This window comes from Chionomys nivalis, chromosome 7, assembly GCF_950005125.1.
Source record: "Chionomys nivalis chromosome 7, mChiNiv1.1, whole genome shotgun sequence".
NCBI classification, from domain to species: domain Eukaryota; kingdom Metazoa; phylum Chordata; class Mammalia; order Rodentia; family Cricetidae; genus Chionomys; species Chionomys nivalis.
This window is the reverse complement of record NC_080092.1, coordinates 37,504,133-37,525,197: the sequence shown is the minus strand read 5'-3', so window position 1 is coordinate 37,525,197 and position 21,065 is coordinate 37,504,133. Positions and strand designations below refer to the sequence as shown.

At 46.7% G+C, this 21,065-nt stretch overlaps 1 protein-coding gene and 1 pseudogene across 2 annotated transcripts in view; one reads left to right on the top strand and one right to left on the bottom strand.

The window, feature by feature from the left end:
* Glra1 (glycine receptor alpha 1) overlaps positions 1–21,065 on the top strand; it is an 86,292-nt gene that overhangs the window by 30,004 nt on the left and 35,223 nt on the right. For both annotated transcript variants that reach the window (XM_057775193.1, XM_057775192.1), the window contains exons 2-3: positions 2,534–2,661; positions 10,010–10,077. In XM_057775193.1, coding sequence (XP_057631176.1) covers positions 2,534–2,661; positions 10,010–10,077 — 196 coding nt within the window. The remainder of the gene's footprint in view (positions 1–2,533; positions 2,662–10,009; positions 10,078–21,065) is intronic.
* Positions 16,875–20,315, bottom strand: LOC130878568 (protein UXT-like; annotated as a pseudogene).

Genomic DNA, 21,065 nt, shown 5'->3' with positions numbered 1-21,065 from the left:
TTGCTACATTATATGTTACAATGCATAGAAAAACATACATGTATGTTGTCAGCATTCCCCCGTCACCCCGTCACTGTACACATTGCATCCCATGTGACTACAATGGCCCTAACCTGCCATAGATACAGGCACCCTCGTGTTTACTCACACTAAGCTCCGTGACATTATCTGCTCCACATCCACACACTAGTCTCTGCACACAGCTGTTACACACCCTCCTTTGGGATACATGGCACCCCCATCAATACATGCGGAAGCCCATCTTATCAGAGGACCCCAGCTGCACCACAACCCCCATCCAAACAATGGCAATGTTCTTCATCAGTCCAGTACAGCTCCCTGAGACCTGAATAGGGTATTCTCAAAGCCTCAGCAAGGATGTCCAGGAAATTCCAGCATGCCTTGCAAATCTCCTAAGAAACACCAGACTGTGTCTGTGTTTTTATTACTGTGTATAATAGTCTAATTATATTTTTAAATTGTTAACCCATGTATCAATATTTACGAACACTTCCTATTAGCGGGTATATTTATTTGATTAATTAATGGGTGTCTCAATCATTATTCAGTCACCACGCAATCGCTGAGCACCAATTAAGTTTGAGACAGCAGGGTAGACACCTGGGGGATTAGAGAACAAATAGGTAATAAATAAAATTATGTGATCTCTGCCCTTGGATATAAACAAAGATACAGCTTCAAAAAGAAACGGTTGTGACTGGCAAGTGACTCACTTGGTAAAGGCACCTGCTGTCAAGTGTATTGGCCTCAGTTCGATCCCCAGGACCCACGTGTTAGACAAAAAAAAAATTATTCCTCTGAGCTTTCCTCTGATCAACATGCATGTGCACAAGAAGGAAAGAAAAAAGAGAGAGGGGGGAAGGAGGGAGGGAGAAAGAAAAGAAGGAAGGAAGGGGAAGAGAAAGAGAGAGAAAGGAAGAAAGAAAGAGAGAGGGAGGGAGGGAGGGAGGGAGGGAGGGAGGGAGGAAGGAAGGAAGGAAGGAAGGAAGGAAGGAAGGAAGGAAGGAAGGAAGGAAGGAAGGAAGGAAGGAAGGAAGATAGAGAAAGAAAGACAGACAAGAGAAAAGAAAGAAAGAAAGAAAGAAAGAAAGAAAGAAAGAAAGAAAGAAAGAAAGAAAGAAAAGAAAAGCCTTCTCTGGGGTCAGTCCCCAGTAATGAAGACAAAGGTTCAAGAAAGAAAGCAAACAAAGAATGAGTCAAGTTCAGTATGGACCCTTGGGGGGCACACACACACACACACCTCCCTCTGCTTCTGTGCTCCCTCCATCTTTGAAGATCCACAAGCCTCTGCCAGGGCAGCACATGGATCTCTCCATCTGAGTGTAGCTGTAGACTTCGGGCCTCTTAGGGACCCAAAGCCTGAAAACCAAAGTAACTGCTCTTCAACCCTTATGCCTCCAACCATGACTCGTGTTGAAATCGGGGCAACTTTGGGACTTTGTTTAGGTGTGACTAACCTGCCTTGTTAGGGAAAAAGAGGCCTGACAGAAATACCTTGGAATGTCACCAGACACTTAATTTCCAACCTCCCTACTCCTGGTCCCAAGGATTAACTGATCAGCTCTGGAACCCGTGTTTCACCTTCCACTACCCTGCCTCAACTTTGCCCACCCCACCCCCCACTTTTGTAAGCAGTGATGTGAGTTATTGAAGACATTTTGGTATAGAGATTAAGCACGGGTTTAAAAGAAAGAGAAGCGCTCAGAAAGAAAGACACCCGTGAGCATGGGTGTGGGCTTCTCAAGGAAGTCACATTTCAGGGGGGGGAGGTGCATAGTGTTTGCTACGTAGCACAGGATGGCTTCAAACTTACAGCAATCCTCTTGCCTCAGCCTCTGGAGCGCTGGAGTTACAGGCACGCACCACCTCCATTTTCTAAGGGTGAATTTCTAAAATACTTATTTTGTAATGTAAGCGTCCCTGTGCATAAGGGTATATGCCTGCGAAAGGTCAGCGGGTTGAACTTGTATTTCCAAAGGCATTTGACTGTAGCAACTTTTATTTATCTATTTGTTTATTTTTACACTAGCTGATCCTGAGAACTTGAAAGGAAATGGTTAGCTCTGAGCTCCTTTAACTGCCCACGCACCTGTGAGAGGGCAGGTACACCCCCCCAGCAGAGCTGAGTCAGCCAGTCTGACCCCTCACTCTTCTCCTCAAGGGAGACCCAGACCCGACCCTTCATCCTCCTCTCCCAAGGAGACCCAGCAGCCAGTGGGATGACTCATGATCACAGACACTGAGAGGAGTCAGAGACTTCTCAACCTGTCAGACACTGGCTGTCTGCCAGGCTCCAGGCTGGCTTCTACTGAGGCTGCATAAACAGTGTGGCCTGAGCCTTCTGCCTTAATGACCAGCTCAAGCTCAGAGCACTCCGGGGGTCTTACATCGCTGAGCAAGACTGGGGTCTGATCAGAGCATGGAGAAGAACCAGCATAATCTTGTGTTCTCTCTCTCTCTCTCTCTCTCTCTCTCTCTCTCTCTCTCTCTCTCTCTCTCTCTCTGTCCTTAGCCTTGCTGCTTCCAAGGAGGCTGAAGCTGCCCGCTCTGCACCCAAGCCTATGTCACCCTCGGACTTCCTAGATAAGCTCATGGGGAGGACTTCTGGGTATGATGCCAGGATCAGGCCCAACTTTAAAGGTAGGAAAACATTCCTTTCAGAATCACAGGAAAAGTTCTCCCATGATACACACTTGCTTCGACACCTCCTCCCCACCCCACCCAACCCCACCCCCGCCCGCACTTCCTTCTCCACCCAAGGTAGGCATTGCTAATCGATGCAATCTCTTTTCCCAACAAGCTCAGACAGAGCCTCAGAGAATTCAGCTCAATAGTACCTCTGGTTTCTGGGAGTCAGTAAGTGAACGAAGGACTATTTTACTGTGTCTAGTGTCACAGACGGTAAAACAAGGAATGGGGGTCAAGTTTCAGCTGAAGCACGGGCTTCCCCTGTGAGCTGGGTCAAGCCCCTCCCTTCGTCTGGGCCTCAAGTTTCACATTTCTGCATGGCCCACCCAGCTCTGTGTGCAGTCATTCCCATGACTCTTGGGGTTTTAGGTTTCCACCAGGAGTCCTGAGAAGAAGACACGGGTGAGGAGCAGGCCCATCTAGGCCTTGACCCGCTCCCCTTCTGTTTGTTCTAGAAGAAGCCCTCCTACTCAAACCCACCTGCAGAAGACTCCCACGGACTAACAGACAATTCTGTAGTTTCCTCGTGTAAATGAGACTCACCCACCCCTCTCCTCTTCGGTCTGGGATGGAAGCCCATGGCATGGGGTTGCCCACATTCAGGATGGGTCTTCCCAAACAAAGGTCAGACACCCCAGGTAGAGAGCATTGAGGGGAAAAGCCACAGGCTCCTGGAATGAAAAGAGCTCCCCTTACCCCCAGCCTGTAGGTCCCCTGTGGGAGTGAGGGCCCAATGTGGTCAGATGAGCCAATGATCCAAGAAGACCCAAACGGAACCCTACAAGAAATTCTTAATTCCTGGAGCATGTAAATTCAAACAAAGCATGTTCAGGGTTCATCACTGCCAAATGCTGGTCCAGGCAGCAGGACAAAGTTCTCTGCATCTGTGGTCCCACTGGGACCTTAGTACCAATAACAAGAGGAGATCAGGGCTCTGTGTTCTCTGGTGTCTTTGAATGCTGTGTCTTGAGCAACTTGAATCTTGCAGGTGTGACTTTTAGAACCTCTTGAGACCCTGTGCACCCAGATCTTCCACACAGAACCCTGTAAAAATCTGATCCCAAGAGCCAACAGCCATAGGAGCAGTCTTCATTCCAGGTGGTTCTCCTCATCACTCCTGTGGTTCAAGTCCAAGAGCAGAGACAGATTTGACAGCTGGGAGCAGCCATCTACCGCCTGCCTATATTGCTTCCACATGTGTCCATTCCATTTGCCACATTCTCTGACTGCTTTGCCCACAGTCTCTGCAGATAGAAAGTGACCTGGGAGGTAGAAGACTGGGGTGTTGTACGCAGGCCCCCCTTCCAGCCTTGTTTCTTGGGGTTTCTGGTGCTGTGATTAAACACTAGAAGCAAAAACCTCTGGGGGAAGAGAAATTCGGTTTCGCTTATACTTGTTCCTCACAGTCCATCACTCAGGGCACGGGCAGGAACTCCAGGATGGAACCTGGAGACAGAAACTGATGCAGAGGCTGTGGAGGAGGGCTTCTTACTGGCTTGCTCAGTTTGCTTTCTTATCCACCCCAAGACTACCTTCCTAAGGGTGGCATCATTCACAGTGGGTTGGGCCTACCTACACCAATGACTACTGAGGACAATACACCACAGGCCAATCCAGTGGGGCATTTTCTCAGCTGAGGTTACCAAACGTCTCTAGCTTGCATCAAGTTGACATAAAACTAGCCAGCACACTTTGGTTCTCCTAGAACTAGGACACTTGGTAGTACAGCTGGCTGGAGTAGTTCCCCAAATTAAAATCTCAAGAGTCTGGAGGGGCAACAGGCAGATATACTGCAAGGGTGGAACAAGATGAAGAAAAATATAGAAAAGGTTAGAGGCTAGAGAGACGGTTCTGTGAGTTAAAAGTACCCACAGTTCAGATCTCTGACACAAATGTAAAAGCCAGCATGGCCACACAATGACTATAACACTAATACTGCAAAAGCAGACACAGGCAGATCGCTGGCCTCCGAGCACCCAGTTAATGAGATCTGGGTTCCATGAGAGACCCTGTCTCCAAAGATAAGGTTTAGAGCAACAGTCAGAGACACCCAACCTCTACCTCCTCCTTCTCTTTTCTTTTTATCCAAATAAATAAATAAGTAAAATAGAGAAAACCCGAGTCCCTTGCAAGGTCCACTCCTCCTCAGTTCCTGCCCAGGGCATCCAGGAAGGAGTGAAAACTGCATCGTTAGTCAGGTCCTCCAAGACAGGACTTAAGTCTGAGGCTCTATGTCAAAAATTTCCGAAACTGATACTAAATAACATCTTGAGACTAGCATTGGCTAAGCCAAACCCTGAGAATAGCATTGGCTACGTCAAACCCATTCCGGCAGAGGACAATAGGGACCTTAGCCACCAGGCTGCACTAATTGCCCTAGTTAGCCGGATTTTTTTTTTTTTAGAAATTTAGTCCACAACGCCCCCTGGTGGACTCTTTTGGAACTTCACCATATCACGGTCCAAGTTTTTATTTAGCATCATACTGTACAGATGCTCCAAAGAGTTACCTCCAAGGTTCAAGAGCTATTCTTTGTGCATGCTACCATACTTCACACACAGAAAACCCTCAATAAACTTGTGTAGCCCAACCAAACCCAAAGTCAATATCCTCCTGCCTCAGCCTTCTGAGTGCTGAGATTAGAATGCGCACCTCTGTGCCCCTCTGAAAATCTTACTTAGAACACTGGAGTCCCATATCTACAGGACTACATAATCTCTTAGACGTCTTCCTACTCCCAAATGGCTCCCCCTTCAGCCTATGCCTGGCTAGAAGCCAGGTCACCTCCCGTGCAGCTCCCAGTCAGGAGCTAGGAGTAGGACTTTGCTCCTCCCCCTTAAGACGAAAGCAGTACGGTAAGCCTACTATACCAGGCCTTCTCTCCTTATCCCGCTTCCGACTCATATAAGACTCCCCAAAGGCCAGGAAAACCCCAGGATTCCTAAAATGACCATGCAGCTCACACTCCAAAGGCTCCCTACACACGCACTCACACTGACGCACGCACGCACGCACGCACAGTTTGAAATCTCAGCAGTTATCCCTCAGTAGCTTACCTGTACAACATGAGCAACCCGCTTCTGGCCGGCCTGAAGTCCGAGGTGGCCAAGAACTACAGACACTTGGTTTGCGGAGCACGAAGTCAATTCATACTCTAATACGGAAGTAGCACTAAGACTACTCATTAAGCCTACATTCCCCTCCTACCTCTTCGCCCCTCCTCCCCGCCAGAGATTCCTTCCTGGACCTAAGCACCTGACTTAGCATCCAAAGAGGGATGCAAGGAGAAGGACCAGGCCCTCCCAACTCTTCTGAGGGTTTACCTTAGCTAAGGCTCTGTGTGCTGCAGTGGCTTCCGGGATCAGGAGCATAGCCCAATACAAACACATACACAAAAGCAAAATTAAAGTTTAATATTTAATGAAATATATACATTATCCTGCTGCCAACGGCAACCGGATTGTAATTTTCTCAAAATAATTTAATTTCGGGTTTATATCCATGAGCCACGCCTTCCCACGGGGTCCTTTGGGCTAGTGCCCTCTCACACTCCTGCATCAGCATCTCATTGATATGGAAGTCACAGTGCCGGATGCATGCAGCCCTGTGCGCAACACCTCGAGGCATGAGCGGTAACTCTTTGGGGCATCTAAATGAAACGAAGCTAAATCAAAAGAAAAACCTGGATCTGGGGCTAAATGAATGAGGGGAATCGCGCCTGTTTATGTGACCCCAACAAAGCAGTGGTTCTCAGCCAGTACAGGCAAACAATGCTTTTAATACGCACCGTTAGCCGGTGGCAAGGGCACTGGGTTCTGAATGGGAGATGCGATCCTTCTGAGCAACCCCCAAACCTAACTATACATGCGGATCACCCAGGTGGCTTGTTAGACAATCGGCCTTGTGCTGAGGGTCACTGCTAAGGGCTGAGCCAAGGGCCCTGCGATTTTTGTTCTGTTTTGGTTTGGTTTTGATGTCTTGAGGCAGGAGACTCTCTCTGGAGCCCATGCTGACCTCGGTCTTCCGGCCTTCCTATATCCGCCTCTTGGGTGTTAAGACTACAGGCGTGGGGTCACCACAACTCACAGGCTCTGTGCTTGAAATTTTTCAGATGGCCTCAGCCGCACTCAAGTCTGGAAAGCGATCTGTCAATGTAATCCACCAGGAATTCTAATTTGGAGAGAGAGAGAGAGAGAGAGAGAGAGAGAGAGAGAGAGCGCTTTTTACTGTTATAAAATACATGTAACGTAAATGTTAGCACTACACTCATCTAAAGGATGGGATTGAGCAAGGTTTTGTGTGACACATCTTTAGTCCTAGCACCTGCGAGTTAGAAGCAGAAGGATAAGGAGTTCAAGATGATCCTTGACTAAATAGCAAGTTCAAGGGTGGCTTGCATTACATGAGACCTTGTCCGAAAGTAAAATAAAATAAACTGGTGGTGCTGGGCCCTGTCTCTATTGCCAGAATTCAGGAGGCAGAGAATGAGATCAAAGGCAAGTACCACCACACCTGGCTCACTTCTATATATTTGGTAGAAATGATGTCAAACAACATGCTGCATTTTGCATCAGGTTGCCTTCATGTAACTTAATTTTTTGTATTGATCAATATTGTAGCTTGTTTCAATGTCTGATTTCTTTACATCAAAGCTCATTTTCATATTCAAATGCTATTTTTTATTTCTCTTTTTATGATACTTCCAAATAGTTTCAAATACATTTAGGGTATTTTAATAATAAAAAAATTATAATAACAATAACAATAATAATGCCCAGCCTTCCTTCCAAACTGTTGCGGGGGACTGAGATTCAGAAAATGAAAGTCTGCCCTGTGCTTCAAGAGCAGGGGAGGCTGGGTATACCCCAGAGGTTGACCCTCACTGCCTTGAGGGGTGACCTGGATTCTCACCCCGAGAGAAAGCTTCCTCCTGGCCATCAAGCCTTCCGAGAGAAAGAGAATCTTAGCTACGTTGTGTGCAATGTGGGCAACCTTTTGAAGACAGACACGATGGATTGGGTGCCAGAGAACTTAAAGTTACTCCCCTCTTCTTTCCACACTCAGAAAGCTTCCATTCAAGTTCTGGTTCCACTGCCTTCTACCTCATGAGCCCAGATGAGTGCCTAAAACCCCCTGTACTCCTTTGACAAGTGGAGACATTTATGCCCTTTCTGCCTCAGCACCTCCTGGGATCAACAAGAGATAATCCCTGGAGGAGGCCTTCACAAGGTCTGTGACCTATCCAAGGCCAAAGCACCTTCAAGGTCAGACCAAGGTCAGCTCCTCTCTGAAGGTCTTCAGACCCTTTCTCAGCTGGAGTCTGCTCCTTTGACCCCTCTTGGTCAAGGTCCTACGCCTTTCTCTAGCTATTTCATGCTTGCGTATATGGAAACCCCACACTTAATCTTCTAGATTCTTCCAGGCATGATAGAACACACCTAGAAATCCCAGCCCTCAGAAGGCTGAGGCAGAGGATCACTGTGGTTCCCTACCAGCCTGGGCTACCGGACAAGGCCTGTGCCATAAAGGGGGTGGGGGAAGCTGGGCAGATAACGAAACTGGTAAAGTACTTACCTTGCAAGCCTGAGGACCCGAGTGCACCCCCCAGCATCCAGGTAAAAACCAGTCCCATCATTCTAGCGCTAGGAGGTAGACACAGGCGGGTCCTCGGAACTTGATGGCCAGCTAGCCTGGCCTGCTGTGATGGTTTGAACGGGAAATGCCCCCCCCCCGTTGGCTTTGGCACAGTTGGTGGTGCTGTTTGGAGCGGTGTAGGAGGTTGAGCCTTGCTGGAGGAAGTGTGCACTGGGAGACGACACGTTAAGAGCATGCAGCCTTGCCCTACTTCCAGCTCTCTCTCTCTCTCCCTCTCTTTCTCTCTCTCCTCTCTCTCTCTGTTTCATGCTTGAGGTTAAAGATGTAATCCCTCGGCTTTCTGTTCCTGTTGCCATGCTGCCATGTTTGCCCCCTGATGCCATGTCCCCCTGCCATGCTGAACTCTACCCGACTGGAACCATGTAAGCTCTTCCGGTCCAAAGTTGCTTTTGATCATGGTGTTTTATCAAAGCAAGAGAAAAAAAGGAGAAAACAAAAAAAGAGGTATCCTATCTCCAAAATCAAGGTGGGGTGGTACCTAAGGAATAACAACCAAAGTTTCCATATGACCTCCACCGGTGCATGCATGTGCACACACACAGACACACAGACACACACACACACTGATTCTGGATTCTGCCCCTGGCCACATGACCCTGCTTCTTCCTCCCTCTCAACCTGCTTCCTGTGGTATAACTGTTAAGAATTAGGAAAATCAGAACTGCAACCCGGGCTCCACTATTCTCTAGCGGTGTGGCCATTGATGAATAATTTGGCCTCCCTGACCCTCGGTTTCCTACTCTGCCCAGAGCGGGTGACAACCAGCCTTCTCACGGAGCTGTTGGGAAGACTTGGTGAGATCATGACAGTCAAGGTCTCGCTGAAGCAGCTCAGGAGTTGGTAACTGCTGCCATTCACAGTGCGACATGAAGAATCCCAGCTTCAGCCAGGAAAAGTCGTCCCCCCAGAAACAAATACCAAGGCAGTGCCATTCCTTCCCTTCTTTTCTGGACATGGCAAAGCTATAAATAAATAAATAAATAAATAAATAAATAAATAAATAAATAAATAAATAAATAAAATTGGCCACAAAGTATTGGGGGGGGGCTTTTTTAAATTGATTTTTACTGAGCTCTACGTTTTTCTCTTCTCCCCTCCCCTTCAGCCCTCTCCCGAGGTCCCCATGCCCCCAATTTACTCAGAAGATCTTGTCTTTTTCTACTTCCGTCCACAAAGTATTTAACAAAGGCTTGTGGACTGTCCGTCAGGCTCCCTCCAGATCCCTCACCTGCTAATTCCCGTCATTGCCCCTTTATTCTCAGTTCACAAGTTCAAGGCAAAGAACTTGCTGTTCCTTGCGATTCCTGAGATGGCCTCCAAATGTTGTAGCCATAAATATATCTCAGACACAAATTAGAAGGTACCGATGGGGCCTGGGGAAGGGTTTTCAGCCATATGGCAGGATGATGAATCACCCTTTGTTAATGAATGTACAGCTTGGCTCAGCCTCCTGTGAGGTGTACCTGCCCCTCACCTGGAAGCTGGGGAGTCTAGTCTGGCAGAGATGCTAAATGCCAGCTGGGGAGCCCAGGCACTTAGGGGTGGGGCAGATAACAAGCAGGGGGCTCCTTGGCACTGTGGGGAGGTCTACCCTTGAAGCCAGTTTCTCTGCAGCCTGTCAGTGGGACTCTCTCTTGATTGGCAGGTCCCCCTGTAAATGTGAGCTGCAACATCTTCATCAACAGCTTCGGCTCCATTGCTGAGACCACCATGGTGAGTATGTTATGGCGTCCGCTGTCTCTGTCCTGGGGAGGCTGCTCCTCCACACGGAGTTTCCCCCAAGAAAGCACAGAATTGGGTTTTTTGTTGAGTCTCCTGTAGGTTTGAATTGTTGTTGGGGTTTTTTTTTTTTTTTTCGGTCCAATTCAATGCATTGGGTTAAGGTTTAACATCTGAAGAGGTCTAAGCGACTAACAAAGTTAGCACAGGATAAACTTTCCTAAATATAAGAGCAAAGCCGGGCGGTGGTGGCGCATGCCTTTAATCCCAGCACTTGGGAGGCAGAGGCAGGCGGATCTCTGTGAGTTCGAGACCAGCCTGGTCTACAGAGCAAGTTCCAGGACAGGCTCCAAAGCCACAGAGAAACCCTGTCTCTAAAAACCAAAAAAAAAAAAAAAAGAGCAAAATCATAGAGTGTAATAGGGGAGAATTATGATTAAAGTCCATCATATCTGTGAGTAAGACAATGTCACAGTGGAGGCTGTGTATGGTGGAGCATGTCTACAATCCCAGGCTCACGAGGCAAAGGTGGGAGGATCTCTATGAATTTGAGTCTATAGTGTGAGTTCCAGGCTACCCACACCCTCTCTCTAAATAACAGCAACAAAAATTGCAAAACAGTATTTTAAAAATTAAGCAGCAAGGCTGAGGAGGTGGATCAGTCAGTGAAGAAGACCCGAGTTTAATCCCCCAGAATCCACTTTTTGAAAAAGACGGTGTGGCAGCGTGAACTTCTAACCCCAGCACTGGCAAGGGTGAAAGTGGAGACAGGAAGGTCCTGGGACTGACTGGCAAGCCAGACTAGCCTAAGGGGGAGTCCTGCGAAAGACTGTCTCAAGAAAAATGGATGGTGCCTAAGGAACAACACCAGGGTTAACTCTGGCCTCCACACACACACACACACACACACACACACATATACACCCACAAGAACATGCACACACATACACGCAAACACATGTATACATGCACACATGTACACACACATATCAAACAACAGGGCAAGTGTCTAGATTAAAAGATAATATGCTTGGCTGTGGAAGTGCACACCTGTAATGACAGCACTGTCAAGAAGCTGAGGCAGGGGGAAAATGACTTAAAGGCCAGTGTGGGCTACATAATAAGACCCAGTCTCAAAAATAAATCAATAAAAGGGAAAACCTGCTAATGGCTTTCAAACCTACCCAGAGAATGGAGGATCACGCTGGTTGTAGATGCTGAAAGGGTGCGCTGGGCCAGCTGGGTTATTTGCACTCTGTTGAATATGCTTCTAAGATTCTATAGTAAAAAGCTTTAAATAAAGCAATTGCTGGGGGGAGCACAAGGCAAAGATTGGTGAACGTTAATAGTGATCATCTCTGACTCATAGACTCACAGGTAATTTTATTTTATCTTATTCTGTCAGCATGGCTCCAACTTTCACATCTCTGTGAAAAGTAGATATGACATTAGGAATTCCAAACGTACGAAACAACAGTTTGAAAGTTTCTCTTAATCACTCAGAACAACACATAAACCACTTGTGCTCATAGGGAGGGGGTGATCTAGCTTGTAAGAAAAAAAACAAAAGGCAGCCTGGAGTCAACTAGTGAGCAGAGTAAGATTCAGCTCCCTCATATTCAGACCACACTGCCACCTCATGTCCCCAACACACCACCACATCATGTCCCCAACACACCGCCACCTCAGGTCCCCAGCACACTGCCACCTCATGTCCCCAACACACTGCCACCTCACGTCCCCAGCACACCGCCACCTCATGTCCCCAACACACCACCACCTCATGTCCACAGCACATGGCCACCTCACGTCCCCAACACATGGCCACCTCATGTCCCCAACACACCGCCACCCCATGTCCCCAACACACCGCCACCTTGTGTCCCCAACACACCACCATCCACCTCTGCATCTTCTCTGCCAAAGTTTCTTAAATTTTTTTTCTATGTAGAACCCCTTTGTGTCCAATAAATTTTTTCATGATAAGTATAGAAAATAAACACACAAATTAAATATTTACTGTTAATCATACAGAAATTCATCTTAAGATAATTATTTAATATGTATGCAATTTTGTCATTTATTAAAGACAAAAAATGTTGCTGGGCAGTGGTGGCACACACCTTTAATCCCAGCACTCAGGAGGCAGAGGCAGGCGGATCTTTGTGAGTTTGAGACCAACCTGGTCTACAAGAGCTAGTTCCAGGACAGGCTCCAAAGCTACAGAGAAACCCTGTCTCGAAAAACTAAAAAAAAAAAAAAAAGACAAAAAAATGTTTATACTGAAGCAAAAAATATGTTTAGCTTGCTTTTACATAAGTAAATTAAAATTTTGTGTATGTGCCTATGCCTCTTTATGTGGGTGTGCTTGTGCGTGTGTGCGTGCGTGCGTGCGTGTGTGTGTGTGTGTAAGGTGTAGTGCATGTGAGTGTGTGTGCGGGCATGGTCATGAGTACGCAACTGCAGAGACCAGAAGAGAACACTGGGTATCTTCTTCTATCTCTCTCAATCCTCTCTGCTCTATTGCCTCTCAGGATCTCTCACTAAACAGGAATTCTGCCATTTGGGTAGAAGCTGGCTGGCCAAGGAACTCCTGGAATCTTCATGTCTTTGCCCCTTCGGTGCAAGGGGTGCAAATGTTCATAGTATTGCTTAGCTTTAAAGAAAAAGAAAAGAACAGAGGCTTACTGTGTATTTATAACTGATCTGAGTGTAGTAATGTAGTCCAGGATGGCCTTGAATTCACAGAGATCTGCCTGCTTCTGTCTTTGCGTGCTGGGATTTAAGGTGCACATCACCACACCAGCCTTTCATACTCAGCTTTTTATTTAAATGCTGGGCATTCGAACTTAGGTCCTCATGCTTGCATAGGAATTGCTCTTTCCCAGTCTCCAAAATTTAATCCTGACCAGAGACTTGATGCCGTAAGACACAAGACACTGTCAGCATTTTCTAGGGTTGGCCAATTTTGTAACTGTTCAGAACCATCAGGGCCAAAAGCTTGATATACATCACATCAATGCACAGTACAAAAATAGTAGGTGTGTGTTTAAGACATTTTCAGAAATTGTTGGAAATCCTGCCCTAATCCCAAACCAACACACATTCAGTTTTTTTTTAATGAAGCTCAAGTCAGAAGTCTAAGCAGCATTTGCAAACTCAAACCTTCCAACAGAGTGCAACACAAAGACACTGATTTGAAATGCGCATGCTCAAAAAAAAATAGTAGGAAAGACTGTCTTCGTTTTCTACGATTAAACCATGACTGCCTGTAGGAGCAGAAAACTTTCTATGTGGGGCTAAAGATACAACTTAATTGGCACAGGGCCTACCTAGCATAGAATGCCCTGGATTCACTCCCCTAGTACCACATACACTGTGTGTGCTAGCTCATGCCTCTAATCCCAGAACCCAGGAGATGGAGGCAGGAGGATCCGAAGTTCAAGGTCATCCTTGGCTCCAAAGTAAGTTCAAAGCCAGCCAAGCACCTCAAGGAGGCCCTCATTTGGAGTCTCAGGTCTCTACTCAGGTACAGTTCCCAGTCACACGTTTTGCTGTCCCAGTCTGTCTGTTTGTCCCTCCCAGGACTGTACTAGAAGTTCATGGCTGGTTGAATTTTTGTTTTGCTTCCCGAAGTGCCCAACCTCAGCAGCCAGCCTAGCAGTGCAGCTGCAGAAACTCAATCATTCTGTTAAATAAAGAAGCCAGAGCAGATTCCCGGCTCCCCGAGCCCAGCTGTTGCTTGGTCCTCAACATTCACAAACACTGGACCTATTTTTCCAAACAGGTCCTTGACTTGCAAACTCACAGAACTCTTTCTTCATGGGACAAAGGGACCAAAATCTGTCCTTCGGCAAAGAAACTTGTCTTGACAGGGTCAAGTTGTGGTGTGCATTCAAAAGATGGCTGAGCTGGGGAGAATCTGACCCAGTCGGTAAAAATGTTTGCCACACAAACATGAGGATCTGAGCTCAGTCCCCCAAAGCCCACATTAAACGCTGGTATATTAGCATCCACCTCTCAGTGCAGAGGAGGTGGGGACAAGCAGGTCCCTGGAGCTCACTGGCAGCCAGCGGAGCTTACTCAGTGAGCCCTGGTAGCGGACTGCAGGGGGGAAGGAGGGAGCAGTAGATTGCAAATAAGGAACAATACCTGAGGTTAACCTACAACCTCTACATGTGCAGATTAGTTGGTTGATTAATTAAACAAATCAGGGGCTGGACCACCTGCTTATGGAAATGAGCAAGCTCTGTAGGAAAGAATCCAATCACATTCACACACACAAATAAATATCTATAAATAAAGAAAGAAATACAAAAAGTGGGAACCCAACCATACACACCATGCTCAGGGTCTTCCAACCACAAAAGTTCGTTTCTCTCTCATCCAGAGGCTGCTGGGAAGCAGAGGGCTCTCCAGGGCTCCAGTCCTCAGGTACCAGTTCAGCACTCTGTTTCCATATCAACACCTGTAGCCAGGGAGATGGGATGTGTTGCAAGGCTGAGCACTGCTGTATTCCTCAGCAAAACGTCACCAAGTAGGCTGCCCAAACATTGGCAATTGACTTTGTCTCAATTCTGGAGTCTAGAGTCCAAGGTCAAGGTGCTACCAGGGTTGTTTACCAGTGAGACGGGCTTCCTGGGTTGTAGACAGAGCTCTCTTCTATGGCATCCTCTCAGGCCTTCTTCCCTTTGCAGAGGGAGGAGGGAAGGGAGGGAATAAAAGGGAGGAGCCCAGTGTCTCTTCTTCTCTTTTAGGAAACTTCATTACATTATTTATTTAGTGAGTGTGTGTGTGAGTGCATGTGTAAGAGAGACAGACAGACAGACAGAACATCCACACCACATTATGCACGTAACAGTCAAAGGACATTTTTCAAGATTGGATTCTCCCCTTCTACCTCTTTATGGGTTCCAGGAATTGAACACAGGTCGTCAGGTTATGCAGACTTGATGAGCTGTCTTTCCAGTCCCTGCCTTGTTCTAGGACAGTCTCTCACTGGCCCTGGAGTTCACCAATTCTACTAGACTGGCAGGCCAGCAAACCCCAGGAATCCTCCTGTCTCCGCCCCCCAGCACTGAGGTTGCAGATGCATGTTGCCCCACCTGGCTTTTTTTGTGGGTGCTTAAGACCCTGTCCTTAGGCAGCAAGCACCTTCTCCACTGGGCCATTTCTCCAGCCCTGGGGTGCACTTTTTGAAAGTATTTGAGAAATATTATTGTCCATCCTTCTTCTAGAGAAGCCTCCATCACCCGTCTCACCCACGCTGGTGATCGTTTCTCTTCATCCTTCAACCAGGATATTATCAAGCTTTTTATCATCACCAAATATGATTTTCAAAATGCCACTTCACTATCACTTTTAATTTGCACTCTCAATTCTTTGCAAATGTGAGTTGCGTTGTGTATATTGGTTGGGTATTTTGAATAATATATGGGTGTGTGTGTGTGTGTGTGTGTGTGTGTGTGTGTGTGTGTGCTCACGCATACATACCCAGTGATCAGAGGAAGACATTGGACATCCTCCTTTAATACTCTCTGCCTTACTCTTTTGAGACAAGGTCTCTCACTGAACCTGGAGCTCATCGTTTTTGCCAGGCTGGCTGGTAAATTCCAGGGATGCTCCTATTCCGCCTGCAGCAGTGCTGGGATTACAGGAATGCACAGCCACGTGTGGCTTCTTATGGGAGTGCTGAGGACTCAAAATCGGGTCCTCACACTGGTGCAGCATCAAGTGACTTAGATTTCTTTTTCTTTTTCATCTGTAACTCTTTAATCCACTTTATTCTCCTGTAAAGTATTTATTTCTTGATTGCTTAACTCTTTCTCTGGTGAGCAGCAAGTACTTCAACACATTTGGTGCTTGTTTTGTTTTGTGGATTTTGTTTTGTTTTCTAAGGTTTTTATTGTTTTGTTTTGGTTTTGAGATGGGTCCCGTGTATCCTAGGCTGCCCTCTAATTCTTTTTTAGAGCTTGGATGACCTTTTATGCTCCTGATCCCTCTGCCTCCATCTCAAAAGTGCTAGGATTACAGGCATAAGTCTTCATAACTTGTTCCAACACCATTTTTTCCTAACACCATTTTTAAAGTAGTCACTATTTTGTTTGATTTGGGTTTAGGTTTTGACATAAGGTCTCACTATGCATCCATGACTGACCTGGAACTCACTATGTAGACCAGTCTGTCTTTGAACTCACAGAGATCCCCCTGCCTCTGACTTCCCCAGTGCTGGGATTAAAGGTGTGCACCACCACACCCAGCAAAGTTTCTTTCCACTAGTTTGAAATACTGTCTTTCTCAGAAACTGAATTCTATCTATACAATTCCTAGCCACAAATCTTCATCCATTTCCTTCTCCTGTCCTGTCCCTACCAATAACACATCTGAGATCACTGTAAAACCCTGTACTTGTGTCTGGCGGAGTCCTCTTACAAGGTCTTCTTGACCCAACTAGCCATTTTTACTTCTATATCCACTGTATTTTTTATCAGTTCATTCTTTACCATAGTGCAAAGGATACAGATACAAATACCTAGGGAAAGGATTTAAAGTGTGAGGAGGGGGTCAGGGTTCACAAGGTGACAAAAGAGGACAAAGTATAAAGTCGGGGGGAAATACAGGTTGGAGGCAAGACCTCTAGAGTGTCTGAGAGCTTCTGTAGAGTAGATGGGTCCTCCAGCGACTTTGGTCTCTAGGGCACTTTGTCAATCAGGGAGAGTTAGAGGAAGAAGAAGGACTATGTGATTCCAGGGCATTCCGGCTCTTCCACAATGGAGGATGGGGAGAAACAGTCAGTGGGGAGATGACTCTGGGAAATTCTGCAGGCCTCGTAGCTCTCTAAGCCCCTCTAGCATCGTGTGGATATGGGCCTTGACATTCATGGAGGCCTTGGTGGGGCTGTCGCTGAGTTCTGTGAGAAGCGAACTGGATAAACCTGAGAGCTTCAGTCAGTGTCAACGCCAGGAAAAAACATCCCCAGGCCACATAGAAGTGTGAAGTATCTGAGACCGCTGTGTCAACACAGAAATTACACTGCAAATCCACCCGCATCTATAATTCCAAGTGCTCAGTTTCCTGGAGTCGCTCGCTGACATTTCTCAGTTGAAGGTATAAGGACACCTGCTCATATACCCTGTCTCCATGTTCCAGCACCTTCTGCAAGTCTCACTACAGCACATCACTGATAAAGGCCTCATACCCCAGCACTTTCTCCCTCACAGTACCCAAGGCCCCTATTTGAGGGTGTCACCATGATGGGCTCCAGGACCCCAGTGCGGTGCTTCGCTCTGTATTATTCTGGTGTGTGTGTGTGTGTGTGTGTGTGTGTGTGTGTGTGTGTGTGTTAAGGTTATTGCTGCACATTGATTGTATAAATTATTGGGTTTCACTGTGATATCGTTCAACACTCACACAGTGTGCTTTCGTGGAGTCACGCTTCATCCCAGGGGACTTCAATCAACATTTTGAAGCCTATAAAAATCTCTTCCAGCTCTAACTAGGATGGCGTTGAGTTCATGGGAATTTACATGGAAACACTGACATCTTTCCAATATTTGTGAAACATGGTGCATCCTTTGTATTTATAGAGGCGCTCAATACTCCACTGATAACAAAGAGATAGCAGAGGCCATTCGATTCTGCAACACGCAGAAAATGAGGCTCTGGGCAATCTTGGAAGCATTTTCTCATAACAGCCCTCAGTCTACCATGGAAGAGGACCATAGCCAGGAGTTTGGGACAGCCCGGAGTATAGCTCTCCATCAGAGAGTGAGAATAGACACAGCCATATAATCCTAAAGAAACTGGAGTGGAGAGACCAGACTGCCAGCTATTCCCATTTACAATGCAGCTTGCTTGTGTGCTCACAAAGGCAGCGGGCCTTGTTCACATGCTCACAAAGGGACTCCCTTGCCACCACTGCCCACACGGTAGGATGCCCCAAAAAAACAGTTCTAAAATGCATCTTGCCTGACCACTCAGTATCCCTTTTCCAGTGACAAGAAGGAGGGATGGCTCAGTGGTTAAAAGCACTGGCTGCTCTTCCAGAGTACGCAGGTTCAGTTCTGAACATCCACATGGCAGCTCACAACTGTCTGAAGCTCCACTTCCAGGGAATCCTATACGTTTTTCTGGCCTCTGTGGACTCCAGGCTCACACGTGATGCACATGAACTCATACAAGCACATGCACATACACAGAAATATGAGTAAGTAAAATTTTAAAATAAAGTAGATAAGATGCTGGTTGTGCAAGCATGATTACTTGAGTTCCAATCCCCAGCATCCACATAAAAAGATGGGCATAACTCGCCTAGAATCCCAGTGCTGTGTAGGTGGGCACAGGAGGATCCCTGGGAGTTGTTGACCAGATAGTTGGGAAGCTCTGGATCCCAGTAGAGACACTGTCTCAAAAAAATAAGGTAGAGAGCAACCAAGAAAGACTCTAGATGCCAACCTCAAGCCTCCTCATGTGCGGGTTCGCAGGTATACATGTACAAGCAAGCACACATGTGCGCATGTACACACATATATTCATTGCAAACATATGTAAGTCAGTTTCCACTGAGACACGGAGACCCTGGCCTTCAGATGATACAGCGTCGTTAACTGCTAAATCCCTGCTCCACAACCTTCCTTTTCTTGTACTACAGAATTATCCCAACATGTCTACAAAATCATTCTGTAAAGGAGATGCATCTGGGTTCTACTTATGAAATTAAAACACATTCCTAAGGGATTGGGAATGTAGCTTGATTTGTAGAGGGTTTGCCTGGCATGCATGAAACCTTGAATTCAATCCCCTGCACCACAGAAACTCAGACACATTGTGTGCTCAGCCAGCATGGTGGAGGCAGGAGGATCAATAATTAAAGGTCATCCTCAGCTACATAGTGAGTTTGAGGCCAGCCTGGACTACAGGAGACCCTGTCTCAAGAAAACAAATTCCTGTATGCAGATATTGAGAGTACCCACAGGTGGCTATGGCTGAGAACAGGCCTCACCGAATCTGTTCATATACATCTCAGTTATTAGCCTGACTCTCCGAGAGTGGCCTTCTTTTCTACTCTGAACGTATCATCAAAATCTATGCTTAGTCTAATGGGGATTTCCTTCTATGGTACTTGATGCTTCTTTTCTACTGTTTTATATGACTTTTTTGAGACAGAGCCCTACCAGGTCGGCAATAGAATTGTAAGATATGTATGCAGACAAGGTTGGTCTTACACTCACAGAGATCCATCTACCTCTGCCTCCCGAGTGCTGGGATTAAAGGCATGCGACACCACATCCAACATTATCTGATATGTTGACAGTCTTTGCTATCGTAGCCCGAAAGGGACTTTGGAGGTTCTATCTATTTGGAGACTTTTATTTTGTTTGTTTGTTTGTTTGTTTGTTTGTGAGAGGCAGAGCACCACAGTATTCCTGTGGTGGTCAGAGGACAACTTGCAAAGAAGTCAGTCTTTTCCTTACACTGTGTGGGTCCTGGAATCAAATTCAAGTTGTTAGGTTTGGTGCAAGTACCCTTATTCACGGGACCATCTCATACTTGGTGAGTTTGAAAGCTTTTTTTTTTCACTTTATCATCTGTGCATTGGTGTTTTGCTTGCTTGCGCACCACGTGAATGCCTGATTCTCTTAAAAGTGAGAAAACGTCAAATCCCGGTGACTGGAGTACTATAGGTTGTGAACTGCCATGGTGGTGCTGGGAATCACGCCCTGGTCGTCCAGAAGAGTAGTCAGTGCTCTCACCTCCATGGCATCTCTCCACCCCCAAAAACTATGTGCATTTTATTACTTTAATTACATGCTTGCATGCCTGTCCTTGTGTGGGTCTATGCACATGCCTGCAAGTACGGTACCTGAAGAGGGAGATGGGAACCAAACTCTGGTCCTCTGGGAGGGCAATGTGCACTCTTAACTTCAGAGCCACGTCCCCAGCCTGCTACTTAGAGACTTCTGAGCTTCGTGGATCTGGAAGTCCTCATCTCTCCCAAGATCTGGTGAGCTTCAGCTGGTGTTCTCCTAGACAGCCTTCCTGTGCCTCTCCTCCTCCCAGAATTCCCACAATGCCGATTCTGTTCACTAACTCTGTCCCGTAAGTCCTGTCATTCCTCTTTTTCTCTTTTCTTAGTTCTGGTACATTGGGTCTGCTGCTGATTCAGTCACATCTTCCTTCATCTCATTGATGGAATCTTTCAAAGCAAAGGTTGCATCGAGTTCTTTCTTCATGACCGCTTTTTCTCTGCGGATTTCACATACCATCTCCCAGATACAAGGTTGTTTTCCTGAGTTGGTCACATCACCTATGTACATTCTTTCTCACACCACCACATTTCCCCGAGGCCATTATTTTGCATCCCGTTTTCGGGCATTTCATTGATTCCTTTTATTTTGTGGCGATAACTAGAGCTTCATTGTGTTTGGTAGCATTCCTCAAAAACTGCCCTAATTCCTTGCTCAGGCTGTTTCTTCAGTCTCTGCATCAATATTGGAGCATCTTGTGGGACAGCCGTATCTTCCACCTCTGTGGAAAAGCTTGTGTAGAGACTTTGTCCCACAGAAGGTACTGGGCTTCGGTTGTCTAGGCTTTGGTTCTGGGGCACCTCACTAATATGATTACCTCAAGAGTAACTCAACTGGTGCTCACTTGATGAAGTGTCTCAAGCTCTGGCTTCCATCCCCAGCATCCCATAAACCAGATATGGTGGTACCCCAGTGCTCAGGTGGGGGCAGAAGACCAGAAGTCCATGGTTATTCTCAGCTACCAGTTGAAGTCAAGCCTGAGCTACATTATTTTGTCCCAAAACAACACAAACAGCTGAAATTAGTGAGTTCTTCAGGGGCCTGGATTCCTCATGATTGGGGGCATTGCTGTGGAGCTCTGTTGCGGGTGGGAACAGCTAGCTGAGTCAGACCTCAGACCTTGGATACACAGCTTTCACAGTCTTGGGCTGGTGTTAGTGCTGGACTGAACCACCT